The sequence below is a fragment of the Gambusia affinis genome, linkage group LG07 (genome assembly GCF_019740435.1).
Source record: "Gambusia affinis linkage group LG07, SWU_Gaff_1.0, whole genome shotgun sequence".
In the NCBI taxonomy this organism is placed as follows: Eukaryota; Metazoa; Chordata; class Actinopteri; order Cyprinodontiformes; family Poeciliidae; genus Gambusia; species Gambusia affinis.
This window is the reverse complement of record NC_057874.1, coordinates 1,890,995-1,913,539: the sequence shown is the minus strand read 5'-3', so window position 1 is coordinate 1,913,539 and position 22,545 is coordinate 1,890,995. Positions and strand designations below refer to the sequence as shown.

General features: G+C 40.7%; 1 protein-coding gene across 6 annotated transcripts in view; it reads left to right on the top strand.

Annotated features, from left to right (window-relative positions):
• Window positions 1-22,545, top strand: part of LOC122834663 (protein 4.1-like) — a 115,684-nt gene that overhangs the window by 57,632 nt on the left and 35,507 nt on the right. For all 6 annotated transcript variants that reach the window (XM_044123314.1, XM_044123313.1, XM_044123316.1 and 3 more), the window contains 3 exons: window positions 1,635-1,772; window positions 4,550-4,717; window positions 18,497-18,601. In XM_044123314.1, coding sequence (XP_043979249.1) covers window positions 1,734-1,772; window positions 4,550-4,717; window positions 18,497-18,601 — 312 coding nt within the window. In that variant the 5' untranslated portion in view covers window positions 1,635-1,733. The remainder of the gene's footprint in view (window positions 1-1,634; window positions 1,773-4,549; window positions 4,718-18,496; window positions 18,602-22,545) is intronic.

The following is a 22,545-nucleotide window of genomic DNA, read 5'->3' as shown; positions in this document are numbered from 1 at the left end:
GGACAAAAGCTCAACTTGTGTGTCATATCTGTAAGTTCTAGTTAAAGGAGCCGTATTATGTAAAATTGATTTCCTGAAGGTGGAGTTTCATAAAGAGCACAAGTACTTTTTAAGGAAATAGACACCCAATTTCAATGTGTTAAATTATGAAGTCAAATTTCTTTTAAGTTATATTTGACATATATAGCATTTTATAATAAATAAAGGTAACAGTTTCTTGATTGGCCTGTAAAATGGCGCTCTGTGGCTGGAAGGCACATAATTCTGCTTTGAAAGACATTAGTGTTACAACGATATACTTTTTTGTTGTTGTTCACTTTTAATGTGAGTTGAGGAATCTGCCAAGAATGCTAAAAAAACTCTTTAATATTTCTCTGGGAGGAATTTTATGTGAAAGCACATGCCCTTGGTGAGCAGGTGCATCATTTCTGATGAAGTTGTTGAGTTCATCAAGAACTTTGAAAGATATACTGAAAAGCGCAATTCGTCAAGAGAAAAAATGTGTTTTTTAGATGATTGCTTTTGTGTCAGGTTTTTGTTTGATGGCTCAATTTGATCAGGGAAGGTTTAACCAGAATTTTCTACAATGTAGCAGTTTTATGAAGCATGGCTAGTAAACGGGATTTGGAAACAAAACTGATATGGCTACTTTAGATCATTGATATTGATAAGTACTTTTCCTTGAACCTACATAAAAGAACCACAGACAACGTATATGAATTTTATGACAAAGCTTTTGCAAAAGGAGAAGTCTCCGATATCAGCTTCTCCAAGCCGCTCACAGAGAGTTCTGATCTCCTTCCACGCGAGCCCCTGTTTTATTGTCAAAGAAAAACAGCCAAGGGGGCAGTTAGTAAAAACAACAGAGGTCGTAAAACATGTAACCTAAACAACCAGCAACCCAATTCCAGGTGTGATAACTGATCTACGATCTGAGCCCGGTTCAAATCTCGGTCAAGCTGTTAACAAAACAAAATACGACTGCTCACAGGCAGTTTAGGGGGTATTCTGGTTGATAAGAATTTAGGGTCTGAGAAACACAGAATTTAATGGTTTCACATGAAGATAAACAGACAATCCTGACCTCCAGGTCAGTTCATACACACATAAGGAAGAGAACACTTTAAACAGACTGAATTTGAACTAAAGTAATAACAAAATGATAATACCAAAAATTCTCTAACAGGTATAAAAAAAAAAAAAAACGCTATGCAGTGGATTTTTAACCAGGTTCATGTTACAATAAACCTTCCTGCTGAGCATCAGTGCTGTGGCTACAGGTGGATGTTTTCTAGATATTGGGTCTATATGCAGTCCTGATGTACAAATAATTTTTTATTGTCCTATAAGAGGCAACTTAGCCATTATGACAAATTTTAACTGGCATGGTAACACATGAAAGAAAAAAAAAAAACATGCATGTAAAATCATTTCAGGGCTGTAACAACATCCAGCTGACAAGATCAAAATACATTAAAAATGCAGAGAAGACAACATTCTACCTCTTTTAGGAGTAAAATTAAGAACAAACTGTTTGTCTCACAAACAGACTGCAGGTTCCTAAAGAGGTTTATGAAACTGTCATATCTGAAATGTTCAAGCGTAAGTTTGCTGTTTTTCTACCTTTTTCCCAGGTAGGTACTACTTCTCTGAGGAAACTGAGACGACGCCTGAATCGGAGGGGACGGCAGGGATCTAGGAGGCCTCCCTGACAGCAGGGGGCAGCAGCAAACATGCAGGACTCATCCTCTGACAACAAGATGGCCAAGCAGGTCAGTGAGGCAATATGAAGTGGCCTTGGACTCCCAGTGTTTTGATTGTGCAATTCTGCATTGCAAAAATAACTTTGTTTAATGGAAATATATCGTTAAAAAAAAAAAGAAAGAAAAAGGCATTTTTCCATCAAATGTTTTGCTGCTATGATGAGGTGGTTTTTCAGCCATATCAATATTAACATATTTCACAAAACTGCAATAGAAACACTTTTTATGCATGACATGAGTCACATGATCAACAACCAGATGTTACTACAAGCAAAAACCACAAAGAAGACGACAGGAAGTGGTTGAAAGATGATGTCACAACATTTTTTAAAGACTTATCATGTGAACAAACTTTTTAATTGCATTTAATATTTAATGGAAATACCGCAATTGCAAAATTGTGTTTTTTGACATTATTATTATTATTAACCTTCACCTAAAATCTATTTTGCTAAAGATTACTAGTAGCATCATATAGAGTTTACATTTCAACTTTTTTAAACTTAAACTTATTACAAGGTATAATAAATCTTAAAATGGAAAAGACTGGGAATAAAAAGTTGTTGTCTATTAGAAGCCATGTGTCTTTTTGCTTTCATTTGAATTAGATTTCACAACACTGACAGTAGCCTGATGTTACAGATGACAGTTGACAGAAATATATATATATATAAAAAAACAGAACAAAAAACCAAAAAAAAAATCAAGACTAAGAAATCAGAAAACAATTCTGTTAAAGAAGGACATTGATCCCTTTCTTCTAATAAGGCAGATTTACAGATTCCCCATCTTAAAATGGGGAAATCATAGCCAAATCAAGCCAAATCATAGCAGTTAGCATCTCAGTGAATTCATATTCAGCAGTAATAACCACGTGTTGATGGAGATGATGTTTTCTTCCTGTTCCAGACTCAGCAGGGGTTCAAATTCGAGTGTTTAGAAGGAATTTAGAGTTTCCTGCTGTGTTTTTGTACCCATCTAAAGCCTCACATGATTCTGAATACCTTTAAAACCCCATCAGCAATCAGCCCAGTCACAACTCTTTCAAAGGTGTATTTAAAGTAACAGACACTGGCAGACGTCTGGGACGCTGCGTCCGCTCCCTGCTGTGGGAGGGCTTGGACTGATTCCCTCAACATTTAGGTAAATGAACAGTTTTTAAGCTAAAATCTCCAGCTTATTTATTCTCAAAGGTAAAAAAAAAAAAAGAGAAATATCTAATAGTATATTTTCTTTTGTCATTTTTCATCCATTCATTGTAAATGTGTGTCTGGTACTGAGCCATGCTCTGGTTCTGCTGGAGCTTTCTTCTTGTTAAAGATGAAGTTTTCCTCTCCACTGTCGCTGCAAGTCAATGAATCAATCCAATCTGCTGACAGAAAACCTTCAAACTGATCTGACTAATAAACTGAACTTGATGTAATATTTAATAACTAGGAAGAGTTTGGAAAGAATGTATGATCAGATTGAAATCACTTTATTTAAGTAAATTCCTTTAGAGAGCGCAAATTGATTGTGTACAAACAAATTGCATTGAATTGTTTAGTGAAAGGTTTAAGAAGGTGAAATCTGCGTCTGTTTCTGGATTCTTTGACTCCGCTCAGTTTCATTTGGCGTGAGAGTGAGGAGAAGAGCTGAAAACAAAAGCTACAGGAAAGATGATCAAATTTATTTAAATTCCAACATTTTTTCTGTTTAAAAAACATTGCCAATATTTTTGCTTGAAATCAGTTTTTATTAAACACTGTTTAAACTCCGTAGATTTAGTGACATTACTTTTTTGTTTTACGTTTTTCTGTATTCTGTAGTGTTCTTTCCTCTCTGCTCTTCCCTTAGTTGCTTTCGTTTCCACTTCCCTGCATCTGCAGCCCATCAGCTAATTAGGACGCCTGTCATTCATCCTCTAATGCCATCCCATTATTTAAACCCTGTTCCAACCAGGAGCCTCTAATATAAAGCAGGATTAATGGGTTACCAGGTTAGCCTGGGTCTCTCACCATGGTGACTGCAGCTGCGTTTCCATTACAAATGTGCAGAAATCTCTTTCTATATTCTGTGCTGTCAAAAATGTACAATTTTGTAATTGTGGTGTTTCCATCAAATAATACATAAAATTAAAATCACACATGAATAAGCTTGTTTCTGAGATGAGTCCTTAAAAATAAAGGCAACAATGGATGTAAACAGCTATATGAGAGATATTCATATTTCAACCATGATGCTGGCGCTCATAATGTATATTGAATAAGAAGTCTGTGTTTTATACAGGGGTTGGAGCGATAAGCCCCACCTACATTGGAGCGGCTACGTATTTGGCGTTTTGGGGAAATTGTAGTCAAATATGTTACACATTGGAATGACACAACATTTTATGAACTGTGATGCTGTGAGAGTTGTGGCGGAGCCGTCTGCACACTGTCCAACAAAAACAAAACGAAACAAAACATCATCCTCCAACCACTTCCTGTCATCTTCTTTTTAGTTTTCGCCAGTAGTAACATCCAACTGTTGATCATGTGGGTTGTATGATGTGAAAAAAAGTGTTTCTACTGCAGTTTTATGAAATACATCTATTTAACCTCCTCATCCTAGAGCCAAAACCTTTTATTGAAATACGTGTTTTTTCGAAATTGGGATACTTCCATTAAGTAAATTATGAATGTATTTTCATAATTTCAACTTGCGTGCTGTGCATTAAGGAAAATATCACATTTTTGGTTTTGTTAATTTCCACTTTTAACTTTTGATGTTTTACCATCTCCAATCCCACTTTTGATGTTTCACAGGAACAGAACTCCAAGCACCAGGATGAACACAGAGAGGCAGAGGACACATCTGAGAAGACCTCCCCAAACAAGACCCTGAAATCTCCTCAGAAAGGCTCAAAGCGTCTTAAAACCTCCACCTTCAAGGTGGCACTGCTGGATTCCTCAGAGTATGAGGGAGAAATCGAGGTATGCACAATGGAAAACTATTAGCATTTGCACATTTTGTTGAATTAAGCTTAGCATTTTTTCATCCCTATTGTTTGTACCTCCCTTTGTTGGGATTTGAGAGTTGTATGGTGCTGCTGGAAGCTGACAACATTGTTCCACTTTACCATAACACACATGTTTGTGCGGCGGCCAGGTCTTCCTCTCCAGGCGAATGTGTGTTTCTGTTCGTCAAGCTTTGTGAAACTGGACAATTTGCGCTCACAATAAAAGGAACTGGGAGCACACATAAGCGAGGATGAAAGATAAAGATGTGAGGGCGTTCATGGAGATAAATCCACTGTGGATTTTTTTTCTGACCCGCGGTAACAACAGCTCTCCCTTTACAGGTTTATCTCTGTCTTTGGAAATAACTTTGCAGGATAGCGGTGGGAGAAATGAATATCCCATTACAGGGCTGTGGAGGGGACTCGACAGTGGTTCTTCAAACTGTTTCTGTGCAGGCTGAGTGTTTTCTGTTCCCTTTCACAGAATCATTTCAAAGAAGACAGTCATTTGGTCAGGGAGACAGCCTCCATGTGTGAGTCGGGATTTCTACGTGCAGAACTGAATCAGAGTGCAGTCAAACTAAAATATGCAAGAGGTTTATTTTCAGAAGATAATAAATCTCTATTTTACATTATTCATTTCAATATAAACTAATCCAATTCACAGTGGAGCTAAATATTAAGTTTACAGACTAACTATTTCATTCGAAGTTAAATATTTAGCTTGCTAACTAAAATAGCTTGGAGCTAAATTTTTAGACGAAGCATTTCACATTGCAAGTTACATATTAAGGTTCAAAATAAATATTTAGCTTGCTTTACTTTGTAAACTAAATACTCAGTTTGTGCCTTAAGTAATTAATTTGAAACTGTGACATTTCTAAATGACTAATATGGTGAAAAAATGACTTTGAAAATGAAAACAACTCAAATTATTGGTGTTCATTTTTTGATTGCGTAACTTTATGTAACGGTTGGAGAAGGGAAGTCAGACCCACATCGAAATCAGGATTCAGGATAACTTTATTTCTGTTCAAAACAAGAACATTTTAAATACAGCAGCTCCTGGGCTCTGGATTCTCCCCAAACACCCTCTCCTCAGCGCAGCTTGGCGCGAACTGACAGAAATGCATTAAACAAAACTAAAATTCTCTGATTCAATAATAAAATAAATCTACACTCATAGAAAACAATTAAAATAAAACCTAAACAGAAATAATCTGCCCTATAACTACAATTTTCCACCATAACACAGAAATATTCTAAATAAATTAATTTTAAGAAACAACACACACATACCTGTTCAAAACAAGAACATTTTAAATACAGCAGCTCCTGGGCTCTGGATTCTCCCCAAACACCCTAACCAACCGAAAGGAAAAAAAAAATAAATAAAATAATAGCACGTTGATAAAGAAAACTTGAAGGGTGTCACCAATGTGGGAGACAAATGCCCAGCATAGTGCAGCGCTAACATTAATATATATATATATGAATCTACAACATATTTTTAGAACGTTTTCAATATTTTAATAGATACTTTATAGATATTTTAAAGATAACTTTGTACACCTACCTCTCCTCAGCGCAGCTTGGCGCGAACTGAGGAGGGCAGCGGGAACACACAGGATATAACGCAAAAACAGGGAGTAAGAAAATAAAAGCTTCCCCGCCAAAATAAAATACAATTAAAAAACAAAGGAAAACAAATATCCATAGATGAGGATGGCTTTTACACACTAGGGTCCAAAAATGAAAGCAAGATAAAACAGAAATAATATATAACAGACATGTCAATTCAAATAAAATTCGTTTTGAGAAGGTTCATCAAGAAAAATAAAATAAATTAATAAAATTAACTCTGCTACATACTCCCCCCTGAACTTCTCAAAACCGTCCCAACATTAATCAAGACTGGACACAGAATAATATTCTTGCCATCTGACAGACAATGACCACACACACTTGAACGACACTAAAGGTCTTCCTCTAGGAAAGGAAAAGCAACATTGGAAAGTTGGCCAGACTCAACAATGCCTGCTTGCTAATGGATTGTGCCGTAAACACAATCTCACAGTCAGTGGCTGTTACTCTCCCATACAGTTTAGCTAATGGGTTTTGACTTATTTACAGAGGTATAATACTACCATACTCTATTCACAAACAAAAGTTGTTTAATCCTACAAAAATAAACTCCTTGCAAATCCAGAAACTGCATTACGTGTCTGTGTGTTCTTTTGTGCCATGTTTTGTATCAGTCTGTTAACTGGTTTGATTATCCTGCCAGCCCTGGATCTGACAAGACTTACAGCACCAGTTGTTGGAGCTGTTGGCCTACCAGGACTTATGACAACTGCTTCTTCATCAGTTCCTGGCTCATTATGCGGCGAGTCAGAGCACTTAGCCGTGTCACTTCCGATCTCTCTAAGACCCTCAGCATCGTTTGCTCCTGGTTGAAGATTCCTGACACAACTTTCAGCATCCTGGAGGTCTTCAGGGTTTGAGGTGGTATTGGCCACCCAATCAGCAGTGCGGTCCAGTCCATTACTCTCTGAATACACAAGTGAGACATCCTGGTCACCACCGTTAACAGTACTTAGATCTGGGGTGATGTCAGAGGAAAACACCGACTCTTGCTCTTTGTCCAACTCAAGTGGCAGGAAGTTTGCTGCAAGAAGTAAGTTGCGATGGACTACTTTCTCTTGTCCAGTTGCTGCGTCTTTGATGCGGTAAGTATGGCATCTGGGATCATGAGACACAACAATGTAGATGTTAGAAGACCACTTGTCTGCAAGCTTCCTACGGCCACGTTCCCCTTTATTAGCCAAGAGTACTTGATCCCCATCAACTATGTCCGTGCCCCTTGTTTTTAGATTGTACAACTGGGCCTGATGTTGCTGGCTGGAGTAGGCATTAGCCTGAGCAGCAGCTAAAGCCTCTTTAAGGTCCTCTCTGACTCTTTTTGTGTAGCTGTGGTAATCCGTGACTTCATTATCCCTTTCCACATTATGAAACATGACATCGACTGGGAGTCGAGGAATCCGACCAAACATCAAATAGAAAGGCGCATAACCAGTTGACTCATGGACAGTACAATTGTAAGCAAAAGTCAATGTTTGCAACATCTGTGGCCACATGCACTTATCGCGGGGTGGTAAGGCTCTGATCATATTACCAAGGGTTCTGTTAAACCTCTCGGTCTGGCCGTTGCCCATCGGATGATATGGGGTGGTCCTTGACTTCTTTACCCCTGCCACTTGCAGCAATTCTTGGATCAACTGACTCTCGAAATTTGCCCCCTGATCCGAATGGATTCTTTGAGGGAAACCATAAATACAGAAGTATCTATCCCATAGCTTGCGAGCCACTTGTTTGGCGGTTTGATCCGGGCACTGAAAAGCGTGGGCCATCTTGGTAAAATGGTCGGTTACCACCAACACATCAACGGTTCGACCCTAGCATCTTCTGCAGACCAGAAGTCGAGGCACACCAACTCCAGAGGGCTTGTAGTTTTATGCTCTCTAGGGGGCTCGACCCTCGGGTTCAGGAGTTTTGCTCACAACACAACGTTTGCAGCATTTGACATATTCTCGAACACTGTGCTCCATTCCGAGCCAAAAGAATCGTTGCCTGGCCAGGTGTAATGTCCGGTGTTGGCCTTGATGTCCAGCCTCATTGTGAACGCCATGAAGTGCTTGGTCTTTCAGAGACAAGGGAGTTACAAACTGGTATCGTTTCTTGCCAGTACTTAGATCTTTACACACCCTATATAGAATGTTGTCAAGCATCCTTAGTTTCTCCCACTGTTTCAAGAGCTTCAAAGCTCTTGGCAGCAAGCAGATTTTTCTCTCCTGGATGGGCCTGCCTCGTGATGATTTAACGGGATGACCTGTATAGTACGGGTCATTTTGTTGTGCCTCCTGGAGGGCCTGAAGGAGAGCATAGGTAGAGGCACCGAACCAGTTGGCACTAGCCCCTCTACGTCTTGAGCCAGCCAAGTCAACACCCTTTGCTCGTGACTGAGGTCCCACTTTGCATGTCCCAGCAGAACTGCAGATACCTCTTCTTCACTCAGCGACTGATGTTCTGGGCGTTGAAGAGCCTGGAGGTATTCATCCCCTTGATGGTCGGTACTGACCCGAAAGACCTCCTGAACTGCATCCTGCCTCACTTGTTGTGATTCTTCCAATAAGGCTTCATAAGACTCAGTCACCAGCCTTTGGGAGACTTTGTTCTTGATGAATGGTTGTCTGCTCAAAGCGTCAGCGACTACATTTTTACTTCCAGGTATGTATTTGATGCTGAAGCTGTAAGGGGACAACTGCCACCCATCTTTGCTCACATGCGTCCAGTTTAGGTTTAGTGAGGATATACGTGGATTGTTATCCGTCCAAACGGTGAAGGTGTGTCCTTTGAGCCAATGACTAAACTTATCGCAAACTGACCATTTGAGTGCAAGAAACTCTAATCGGTGGGCAGGGTATTTGCTCTGGGCACGGGTCAGTGCTTTACTAGCAAAAGCGACTGGTCTGGCTTTGCTCTCCCCTTCCTGAACCTGGGATAATACAGCCCCGAGTCCATCAGTGGAGGCATCAGTTGAGAGGATGAACGGTTTGTTAAAATCAGGATGTGCAAGGACAACAGATTTCAAAAGTGCAGACTTCAGCAGCTCGAATGAGTTTTCCTGTTCCTGCTTCCAGTCACTTGCATGCAGTTTTTTGAATGAAGCGACACCACGTGGGTTGCCTTTCCTCCCTCTCGGGGCAGCTGTAAGAGCAAAAAGGGGTTTGGCTAGCTTGGAACAGTCCTGAATGAACTGCTGATAGTACATTACCATGCCCAAGAATGATTTGACTTTCCTTTGAGAGGGTGTCACCCCGTCCTCCATCATAAGGTCCGCAACCGTCATTGATGTTATAGCCCTAACCTTGTCTGGATCGGTCGAGACACCATTACTGTCCACAATGTGTCCGAGGAACTTTACGCTCCTTCTAAGAAACTGACATTTTTTAGGGGCTAACTTTAGCCCATGGTCTCTCAGTCTGCTGAAGACCATCTCCAACCTTTTCAGGGCCTCAGCCTCATTGGATGCATAGACTAGTACATCATCCAAGTAGCAAAGAAGAGTCAGGAAGTTTTGATCTCCAAATATATTCATCATTAGTCGCATAAAGCTGGCTGGACTATTACACAATCCCTGGGGTAGACGGTTGAACTCATAAAGCCCCATGGGTGTTGTGAAGGCCGTCAACTTCCTGTCCTCTTCTGCCACAGCAATATTATAGAAGCCGGAGGTGAGATCCATAGCACTGAATATAGTGCTACCACCCAAGGCTGCGAGACAGTCTGCTTGGTGGCAAAGGATGGGCGTCCTTTGTTGTGCGAGCATTTAACCATCGATAATCTACACAGATCCTAAGGTCCCCATTCTTTTTCCACACAAGGACCAGCGGTGATGCCCATTCACTCTTTGACTTGCGGATTATCTCGAGTTCTTCCATCTCTGAGAGCACCTGTCTGAGTTTATGGTAATGCCCAGGTGGCACACGGCGGTATGGGAGCCTGAAGGGTCGGGAGTCAGACAGATGGATCCTGTGAACAACATCCTTTGCTGAGCCACAGTCAAGCTTAGTTTTTGAGAAGACAGCCTCATACTTTCGGACAAGTTGCAACAGCTGGCCCTTCCAATAGTCTGACACCTCACAGGATTCAATGTCCAAACTCTCGAGTCCAAGTTTGACTAAGGACTCTTGATAGTCCGATGAGTGAAAGTCTTCTGCGTCATTAGTCAGTTCACTGTGCATTGCCTGATTTTTTACCTCAAATGAGTTAGCTTCAGTCAGCTCAGAGGTTTCCCAGGTCCTCCACAGCAATGCAAACCGACACCTGTGCCACCTTTGTATTGCGTCTCAGAGTTACTGGCTGACTTGAAGTATTTAGGACTCTGACTGGAACCAATCTCTCACCGTTCATAGTGGCAATGGATCTACAAACCATTATGTCATTCTTATGAGTCATTGCTTTGGCTGGTTCTATCAAGACAGCACTGCCTTCAGAACAGGATGAGGCTGCCGGCAACTTGCTCCAGACTAAATGTTCCTGCCTGGGCAGAAGAGTAACAGCCTGCATTAACTTAGCTGTCCCAATAACATCAGGGATAGTTTCTCCATTCCATCTCTTAATGCCAGAGAGCATGTTGAGGAATTGCATTACTTCAGGTGCTTCTTCTGAATCAGGCTTACTCAGAACCTGCCAGAACTGTTTAGATTGTTTAAACTGCTTAAGGAGGTACTTGATAACATTTGTTCCTAGAATAATTTCATCTTGCTGCCCAGGAACAACCAGTGCAGGGACCCTGAAAGTGCAGCCATACACTTTCATCTTTAGGTCATAAATGCATTTAGGCTTAACTTTCATCCCACCACAACCAACAAGCGTAATGTCAGGGCAAACATCTCTGGACATGGAGACTGAATCTGAACGAATTAACATCTGTTCAGCTCCTTCACTGATAGTACATGTCATTGAACCAGTGTCAAGCAGGGCTTTCAATGACACTTCATCCTCCACCTCAACATCTGTATAGAACAGACTGTCAGCTTTGTCAAGCCTATTTATATTCTGAAATAGAACAGTGGTGTTAGACGGAAGGAATTTACGCACTCAGAATATATGGTCTGTACATCGTCTTCGAGTTTGAGGGTTTTGTCTTTCCCACTCACACTATCCCCTCCCTCATGTGAGTGTATTAGTTTCCCTGATGTGGTGAGGTGTTGCCTGGTCGATTTGAGGATCCCTTGGGACAGTCCTTTTTCTGATGCCCAATCTCTAAACATTCCAGACATCTTTTCTCCCTCATACAATGTGTACGTGTGGAATGTGAGGCCTGTCTGCAGACCCTGCAGGGGGAACCATGGCTGAATGGAACAGTCTCTGGTCGGACAACAGAAGGACTAGGCTGGCTTGTACGCTCTAGTACTCTTTCTAGCATGCTAAGTACTCTCTCCAAAGCATTTGACTCTGAAACAACAGCTGTACTTGGTTTAACAGGGTCAGAGAGCTTGGCTGTGTTTACATTAGTGTACTCTGCTTATTTTCTAGGGGTTCACTGGCCGTTGCAGCAGCAGCTACGAAGAGCATGTGTATTGGGCAGGATTGTGGTTGTTTTTTAGATTGGTACTCCTCTGATGCTCATCAATAGCTTCTTGCACATCAGCCAGGGACCATTTGCTTGTGGGCTTGCATTTAAAGACACTAGCAAGGTTGGGGTCTGGGCAATTTCTGACAAACATCATGGCAATTTCTGAGTCCATGTTGTCCATTTTACCCCCCTGGGACTTCAGATGCCTGTCTGCCACTTCTGCAGCAGTGTTTAACCTGATCCAATAGTCAACAGGTGTTTCCTTAGCTTTCGGCTGGGTGGCGTAGAAATCGGCCAAAGGTAGACACGAGCCGGGAGTATCACTGAAGTAGCGCCTCAGAATATTGTATATCGCCTCTGGTGCTACTGGGTTGCCGGTAGAGCTACTCTTCAGGCCCACTTTGACAATACTTTTAGCTTTGCCACAGAGATGGTTTAAAACTTCCTCTGCTTGTTCACAAGGTGGGAGGTCTGCTTTCTGTAAGTACACTTCAACTGTGTCTATCCACTCATGAATGGAGTACTTGTCTGTGCCATCTCCACGAAACATGGATGGGTCCTTAATATCAGGTCTGACTATCAGACTTATTTTGGAGGTGTCAGCAGTTGCTGTGAATGATTCAGCTCTAGATGATTTATTGGGAAGAGCCTGTGAGCTAAGAGCTGGCTGGCAGGCTAGGAGCCGGCTAGCTATGGATTCACCGATTTGACTTCCTAATTCTCCAATAAGTTCACGTAACTGATGTGTAGTGGTGTGCTCACTGGGATTAATGGGTGTCGAATACAATGGTTCATGTCTGTCTCTACCATCATCCGATGCAAACTGCATTTTAGAGGTAGCTCCTGGAGTGTCATTAACAAAGGTTTTCTCTAGGCTAAGTAAACCTCTCCCTCTTCCAACAGGGGATGAAAATACATCATAGGTTTGTTTATTTTCCTCTGCCATAGTATATAAAACAACACAGAAAACAATCTTACTATAAAAACGCCCCTTAACAAAAACTAAATATACAGGAAGCAGTAGATACTTCTTTTTCTTTTTGCCCAGAAACAGTTACATACAGTTACCAAATAGCAACCAACATGGAGCCTGACAGAACCCACTAGTCCACCAACTTGAGCATTCGACGTTCCGAGCACACGGCAGAACCTCGGTGATCGGCAGCGGCTGATCGAAGGATCCGGGTCACGGCACCAGATGTAACGGTTGGAGAAGGGAAGTCAGACCCACATCGAAATCAGGATTCAGGATAACTTTATTTCTGTTCAAAACAAGAACATTTTAAATACAGCAGCTCCTGGGCTCTGGATTCTCCCCAAACACCCTCTCCTCAGCGCAGCTTGGCGCGAACTGACAGAAATGCATTAAACAAAACTAAAATTCTCTGATTCAATAATAAAATAAATCTACACTCATAGAAAACAATTAAAATAAAACCTAAACAGAAATAATCTGCCCTATAACTACAATTTTCCACCATAACACAGAAATATTCTAAATAAATTAATTTTAAGAAACAACACACACATACCTGTTCAAAACAAGAACATTTTAAATACAGCAGCTCCTGGGCTCTGGATTCTCCCCAAACACCCTAACCAACCGAAAGGAAAAAAAAAATAAATAAAATAATAGCACGTTGATAAAGAAAACTTGAAGGGTGTCACCAATGTGGGAGACAAATGCCCAGCATAGTGCAGCGCTAACATTAATATATATATATATGAATCTACAACATATTTTTAGAACGTTTTCAATATTTTAATAGATACTTTATAGATATTTTAAAGATAACTTTGTACACCTACCTCTCCTCAGCGCAGCTTGGCGCGAACTGAGGAGGGCAGCGGGAACACACAGGATATAACGCAAAAACAGGGAGTAAGAAAATAAAAGCTTCCCCGCCAAAATAAAATACAATTAAAAAACAAAGGAAAACAAATATCCATAGATGAGGATGGCTTTTACACACTAGGGTCCAAAAATGAAAGCAAGATAAAACAGAAATAATATATAACAGACATGTCAATTCAAATAAAATTCGTTTTGAGAAGGTTCATCAAGAAAAATAAAATAAATTAATAAAATTAACTCTGCTACATTTACAAACAACAATCCATAGATTAGTTGATAAGATTAGCTGATGAAAGTTTGGTTTCATTCTGGTTTGCTGAATGGAGCTAATTATATCTGCATTCAACATACAAGCATTCAACAAGCAGCATTTTACTGATGTTTTAGGTTTTGGGTTCTTTATAGGAGCCTCTTTTTTTCTGCCTCCTGCTCTGTTCAAAGCCACTTGCACTGACCGCTAACTGGGTACTAAAAAATCCATAGTGGTTACATGATTGTGAGCCGGGTGCAGCCAAGGAGAAAATAGAAGAGCAATGTTATTATAGCACGAGCACACTCCTGGGGATACGTTTTGCACAAGTGCATGGAGGTTTGAATGTGTGCTGTGATGATGGGGGCAGGGTGACCTGTGAGGTACGACTATCAGGACGGCTGCCATCTTTTTCAGCACCCTGAAAACATTCTGAAATTCATTCAGGCCCCTCAACACAGCATACATAACCCCGCTCTGCCGGTGGGGGGTGGGGTGGGTGGTGTTTACAAAGCCTTTTTATATGAATCACTCTTCTTGATTATGAGCCCAACCTGGCAGCACTGCAGTCACTGCAAGTGAAAGATGTACAATTAGGATTTGCAGGGAAAATAAACTGGGGTTTTGCTTGGACCTTTTGGTATAGACTGTTGTCAGATCAGAATTACTGGTAGTAATCTTGCACTTAACAAATTAGGCTTCTGTGGAAAGTGGCGAGAAGAAAGAACCACCATCAGAATAACAGATGATAGCACTAGAGGACTTTGACTCTACTACTACATCAAGAACACGACAAAAAAATGGAAGAAAGCTTTGTATTGTTGAATATAAGTTTTAGACACAGAATGAGGCATCACAATTGGAAGTCATTCAATAACCTGGAAAATCTGGTGTGGTTACAACATATCTACTGAAAATTCACATTATCTCAGTAAAATCTTTCACGCTCTGAAAATATGTAAGGAGAATGCTAGACATACATTTTCAGCTTAGGGCTAATTGTAGTTAGCGTGGTCAATGAGCATAATTTTACCATGTCCACGATATAGTTTATATATATGTATATATATGTATGTATGTAGTGATGGATGACAAAGCCGCTTCTCTTGGGTTCATTTCTGCTTCAAAAGCCGATCTGATTGGATGGTGGGAAGGCTCTTGTGTTCAAGTTGTGCTAAAGGAGTTAGCCTATCAGTGAAGCTATTGAAGCCTAAAATAGCATCTTAATGGTAAACATAACAGCAGCACATACGTCCCCAATGCTAACATCAGCGTCTGCAGTCCACATTTCTATAGAAGCTCCATGAATGATCAGAAGTTTCTGAAAATCTGGAAAAATGAATGGATAGAATAACACTTTGCACCAACCTGATGGTAGAAGAACCTAAATAACAGATTAAAAACAATAAATATCTTTGTTGTTGAGCTAATTTATCTATTTATTCTATAATTTAGCAGCAAAAAGAGTTTTTGAATTGAAAATGTTGTTTGTATTATCAATATATTTTTTGATTAAAACATGATTAATTGCAATTAATTGATTACAGACTGTGAAATTAACTAAATTGAAAAAATCCCATCAAAAGTTGGATTAAGTGGGTCATTTTGTAAAAACAGAAGACGTCAGCCTGCTGCTGAGTAAAACTGACCAGCAGACTTCAAGTGACCCTTGAAGTACAGGGGGTGTGAAAACATTTGCATGGAACTGTATGTAAGCTTTCCAGTTTAGCGACAGCCTTAAACCTGAGTGTCGACAGGCGGCAGCGTGCCTCAGCCTCCTGTCTGTCGCTGCACTCGTGCTCTCTGTGTTTCTCTAGAGGAGTTGCCGTATTCCTGGGTTAATTAGGTTTTGAGTCATGGATGCATGGTGGAGCTCCCTGTCGGCCCCCGGCCAGCAGCGGAGGCGCCACACCCACCCCGCATGTGTGGTCAGACCAGGCTGGGCTGATGCATTTCTCTGGGCTATTTCAGGCTCAGCTCAGTGCCAGCTGCTCTTCATGTGTCACATCAGAGTGAGAACAATGGAGCAACACGACTTTTTGTTTGTCAATGCAATCTATCTATTCTCCAAATGCCGCTTGAGCGCAAACAAAAAAGTTCAGGCACTTTTTCGTCGTACCCTTGGGATATTAAGAAACAAAAGGAATAACACTGCATCTGTTTCCGTGGCAACTACTAGACCAATTTTACTGCCAGTGCACAAAAGGAGCCACAAGAAAAGGAAGCATGTGTGAGAGGATAACAGTGTGTGGTTAGGTGTAAACATTAACTCGGCCGTCTTTGTTCTATATTTAACTGGAGAAGATGAGAGCATCTGTAAAAGTGAAGACTTTATTTCTTCTTTATGCACACGGATGTAATCGTGTCAGTGGTTAAACCTGAACCAAAATGCTTGTTATTGTGGTTTCAGTGACGGCAGAAATATACATCTTCACCTGCAGTTTGGATATGGAATGTGTTCACATCTCACAAATATGATATTTTAGAATTGCCTGCATCTGTAAAAATACTAGTTTCAGTTTGTTCTGCATCTGTATAAACATTTCATAATCAAAATGTACTCAAATATAGATTCTTACACATTTCCTTTAATGCTGCCATTATTATTATGGTTAGTACTAGGGTGTGCTGATTGCAGTTTTTTGGCTGATCATTAATTTTTTAAAAACAGGGCGCTAATTTCCACCCCCGGTTTAAACATTTTCTAATTGGCATAATTTTTTGTGTCAACGTTAGCATGCCAGTTGCTTATCAGATCTTGAATTGGTTCAATGCGGCTTCTGGACTGGGGATTTGTTTGGGCTGTAGTTTTGTGCTCTTTCCTCCTTTAGGGGCCTCCTTGGGGCCAAAATGTGTCAAATTTTTATTGCTAATATTGTTATTACTTTTTAAAAATTATAAGCAGTTGTGTTGTTATTTTTTTATGGTCAATAATGCAATTAAGGACTTAAGTATTTTTATGCCTTTATTGCATAATGCTTTATTATTATTATTATTATTATTATTATTATTATTATTATTATTATTATCATTATTATTATTATTATTATTGTTATTGTTATTGTTATTGTTATTGTTATTATTATTATTTTATTTATTTTTTATAAATAAAACACTACGAATGCCTTAAAGGTCACACTGGGCATTTTTCTTTTCTTGCACATATCTTTTTGTTTCTGTGCATGTTCAGTTAATCTCTGTAATAACTATATTTTATTTGCTTATGTCTCAATAAAAAAACATGGATGTTGGAATTCACAGCTGCAAGAGTTCTAAATCAGAACAATTTAACAAAACGCTCTCACTGAAGTTGGAACTCCAACTTGCACAGATGGATTTTCCAGAGCCACCTGAAGATCAACAGTCAAGATGTTTCTAAAACGCAGCTAGCAATGGAAGAATAAAGTGTTTATTTGCTTTTATGACTAACAGTCATATAGTATCTCATTAAACCACTTCAAGCAAACCTTATTCTGTGTTTGCAGAAAAGTTCCATCACAGTTTAAAAGCATAAACTCAAGAGGATCATGTCACTTTCAGCTTGGCTTCTTACTAGATGTTAGCCTCTTCACCGAGCAGTTAAAGGTTTGAGTTTAATAATTGAGATAAAAAAAATTCTCTAAAGGTTAAGGAATCATTTTGTAATTACTTATTTTTAAGTCTATTTAAAGCCCACTTCAGTGAGCTGTGTTGAAATAGATCCATCAGTACTTTGTTATTACTAAGTCTTTACTCATGTAGAATACTAATGTGCATATCTGAAATTCTTCGTTCCAGAGAGGCTCATCTCCTGTTGCACCTGTAGGAAACGCAGAGCCAAAACGTATGTGGTGAAGATGAAAACCAGAAAAGTCATTTGAATTTGAAAGGGGAAAAAAAATCTGAAATTCTTCTTTACAGCAGCCTTGGCAGTATATACAATGGACCTCTGCTTATTCCTGCTTTACTATTCAGAAATTCACCTGTTTTTCTGTAAAGCATGTCTTAAATATTTGAAATTAAAAGCAGCATGGGGAGCTGAAGAGCTGAGGTGGAATGCACAAACTCCTTTGTAGTTTTGTGGAATTTTATGTGATTGACACAAAACATTGTATAATTATGAAGTGCAAGGAAAACAGCAGGTGATGCAACTGCAAATCTGATGGGAATTTTCAACTGGCCTCTTTATTCTGATACCCTTTAATACATAACATACTGTGTAATCCCAGTTTAACTACAGCTGTCCTGTAAAGTCTGGTCCCAGTAACCTTTATACAATGTACAAAAGCATAGCAGAGTTACCAAAGGAAACCTAGTGAATAAAAAAAACATGTTAAATCCAAACAGGAAGCAAAATTAACTCAAAATAAAATAAAATAAAAACATAAAACAGGAGCTTTACAAACTCATGAGTTTACAGGGAAACCAACACTAGTAAGAAGCTAACCAAAGCTAGCCTCAGGAGCCATGGGAAGCCTTCCTCTACTTTTTCTCAACCTTTTGTGTCTGTGTGTGTTTTTGTCTGCAGAAGCACTCCAAAGGACAGACCCTGATGGACATGGTGTGTGAGCACCTCAACTTGCTGGAGAAGGACTACTTCGGCCTGACCTTTGCTGACACAGAAAGCCAGAAGGTCAGTGGATTCGGCACTAGAACAAACTCACGCAGATCCGTCGGGACGCAGACGTGTTGCTCAGTGAACGATTTGTATTCATCTTGCCTCTTCGTTGGTCGGCTCTCTCGGGTGCACCGTCCATCAAAGATGAATAAAAAGTGGACATTTCATAGATCGGTCTGGGCCTGAACGAAAAAAAGTCATTTGAATGAGCTAAAGAAATGCTTCATATTCTCTTTCCAATAGTTCTGTGTCTATTAAATTTACTTATAGAAGTATTTCATGAGAGGGAGAGCTGCTCTGGAGGAAGAAATCCTTTAATAGGATGAATCAAACCTCAATGGTCTGCGGCTAATGAAATGGGATAACTTTTATGTTGGGTGAGACAAGTTGGGTGAAAATGACCTCTGTGAGTTCTGGAAGTCATGGGACTCCAGACTGGTAAGTAATTAGCTAATGTAATGCCTGAGAACAGTTACACTCTATTCTGTTTTGTCTGTTCTTTTATAAGAAAGATGTGCAAGTTAAAAAAGTATTCCTAATGCTTGTCCCTTTCTTGAAGTGATGGTTTGAAGTTATTGATGTTCTGGAAGGCTAATGGCTAACATTCTGGAAGGCTAACGTTCTGGAAGGCCAACAACTAACGTTCTGGAAGGCTAAGGGCTGACGTTCTGGAAGGCTAATGGCTAACGTTCTGGAAGGCTAATGGCTGACGTTCTGGAAGGCTATGGGCTAACGTTCTGGAAGGCTAATGGCTAACGTTCTGGAAGGCTATGGGCTAACGTTCTGGAAGGCTATGGGCTAACGTTCTGGAAGGCTATGGGCTAACGTTCTGGAAGGCTAAGGGCTAACGTTCTGGAAGGCTATGGGCTAACGTTCTGGAAGGCTATGGGCTAACGTTCTGGAAGGCTAATGGCTGACGTTCTGGAAGGCTATGGGCTAACGTTCTGGAAGGCTATGGGCTAACGTTCTGGAAGGCTATGGGCTGACGTTCTGGAAGGCTAATGGCTGACGTTCTGGAAGGCTATGGGCTAATGTTCTGGAAGGCTATGGGCTAACGTTCTGGAAGGCTATGGGCTAACGTTCTGGAAGGCTATGGGCTAACGTTCTGGAAGGCTAAGGGCTAACGTTCTGGAAGGCTAAGGGCTGATGTTCTCGAAGGCTAAGGGCTAACGTTCTGGAAGGCTAAGGGCTAACGTTCTGGAAGGCTAAGGGCTGATGTTCTCGAAGGCTAAGGGCTAACGTTCTGGAAGGCTAAGGGCTAACGTTCTGGAAGGCTAATGGCTAACGTTCTGGAAGGCTAAGGGCTAACGTTCTGGAAGGCTATGGGCTAACGTTCTGGAAGGCTAAGGGCTGATGTTCTCGAAGGCTAAGGGCTAACGTTCTGGAAGGCTAAGGGCTAACGTTCTGGACATCATCGTCACTCTTTAAAAAAAAATACTTGGATTTCTTTTAAAATCTTCCTAATGTTGTAGCACATTAACATTAAACCATTTTTATGGCTAATTGTTATTACCAGGATATTATCTTTATGAACTAACATCTTTGGCTATATGGTAACATCTTCCTTTACCCGTTTCCTTTTATATTCTTTGGCATTAAACTCACTTTTTAATTTTATTTTTCTCTTTGGTGAGGTTTTATAAATTCATGCTTACCTACATCAAGCTTCAGTCACCTCACTAATAATTTGAACATTTCCTCCGGGTGTGCCTGTGATCCTTGTTGTTTTTACACGATGTAGATATCAGCCATATTATGGTGTAGTCACGTCTTTAACGGCGCTCTGGTGGAATCCGGCTGTCAGTTCCTGATTTGATGTTGGTTTTGATCAGCAGGAGCCTCCCTTTGGGCAGACCTGAGATCACACAGCAGGGATACAATGAAACATTCCAGCTTTTGAAGTTTGGAAAGATGACAAGACCTGGTCGCTTTCAACACTTCCAGCACATCCTAAAGGTTTCCCTAATCAGCCTGCGCAGGCGGCGTCAGCTGACCGGCTGGACCTTGACTGTCCGATGGCAATCTTAGACATAATTTAGGTGTTTAAAAGATCAACGGAATATTTCTACCTCCTCCTTATGCGGGTATTGCTGTAGAATTGGTGGAAACGGCAGCGTCATCACAGAGACTTATCGGAGTGCAGCTGCTACTTTCCGCCAGCGGACCCCTCCTGATCAGGAGACCAAACATGCCAGCGAATTAAAATGTCATTTCAGATGGCTTTCCTCCATCTCTGTTGGAGGAATGAGAATTTAACCTTCGCTTTTCAGAAGAATATTTGTTCCCAGTGACTGCTTCATGTCGCAAACTTGCAGTAAAAGAGCTTAATGGTCAGTAATTAAAGATTCCTAAGCTTTTTCAAAGAGAAAAGCAAACTGATGAAGAGCACCTTGCTAAGTGATTGTCTTCACCCTCAGCCAGTTGGTTCAAGGAGGAGATAAGAGCCAGCAGCTCTTTTTTAGTGACTGCCACTGTAAATGAGTGTGGAAGTGAACTTCATTGTGGCCTCAGGTCTGGATGTTAGAGGATCAACATGCTTCTTTCTCTCAGACTGATGTGGAACTGGCTGCCATAAGGTCTGTCAGCGTTAATGTGCAGCTGCTCTGCAGCGCTTGGCGTTCCACAGATTGCTGTCGGCTTTCTGCGCCACGGAACTTTGTCGCACGCAGCAAAACGTGAGTGTGTGGATCAAACTAAGAAGTAAATTAAAGCGCACTGCAGTGAAAGTTCAGTTTCACTTTTACTGCCACTTCACAGCAAAAGTGATCTCATCTCGTAGAAAACAAGTAAACTTGGAGAGATAGCTCAGAATCCAGCTCAGGTTCTGTCAAAAGGTTCAAAGCATTTCTTTTATTTTACCTGCAGTACATAACTCTCTTGTTGTGCTCAAAAAATCAGAAGCAAGATTTTTTGAGTTCCTTGTTGGAAATACAAAGACTGGGACCTGAATCAGATTTTATTTTCCCCCCTTATGTGGCATATATCATAATTTTTCACATCCGTCTCAAAGGCCCAATTCTGATCTTTACACCAGGAAAACAAATCTGACGTGTGCCACTTCCATATGGGCACTAAATCCCACACATATCTGATTGTTTTCAAAGCGACTGAAGTCTATGTGGTCAAGTCACATTTTAATTGATTTTTATGTTGTTGACGTGAGACATACATCATCATTCTGCACCACTAGATCAGGATGTACACAATGGCTGAAAATTCTGATGATGAAATTATAAGGGCTACACAGTGGTGCAGTTGGTAGAGCTGTTGCCTTGCAGCAAGAAGGTCCTGGGTTCGATTCCCGGCCGGGGGTCTTGGAGTTTGCATGTTCTCCCTGTGCATGGTGGGTTCTCTCCGGGTTCTCCGGCTTCCTCCCACAGTCCAAAAACATGACTGTCAGGTTAATTGGTCTCTCTAAATTCTCCCTAGGTGTGAGTGTGTGTGTGCATGGTTGTTTATCTTGTTTGTCTCTGTGTTGCCCTGCAACAGACTGGTGACCTGTCCAGGGTGACCCCGCCTCTCGCCCGGGACACAGCTGGAGATAAACACCAGCAGCCCTCACGACCCCATCAGGGACGAAGGGTGTTCAGAAAATGGATGGATGGATGGATGGATGGATGAAATTATAAAAGAAGTCTTTAATTGGGGTTGGTCTGGTGGCTCAGGGGTGAAGCACCACCTGTGTATGGAAGCTTTAGTCAACGATGCGGACGTCACAGGTTCAAGTCCTGGCCTGATGACCTCTGCCCCTCTCTCATTACCCATTTTCCTGTCTAACCTCTCTTAAACAAAGGCTGCCTGAGCCAAAAAAGTAAAAGAAGTCTTTAGCTACATTTCCATTACAAATATGTCAAATCTTGTGAATATTCTGTAATGTTGAAAAAACAGAATATCAAAACTCTTTCCATTAAAGAAGAAATGCAAGAAAAAACACACCTGAATAAGTCTGTTTATGTGAT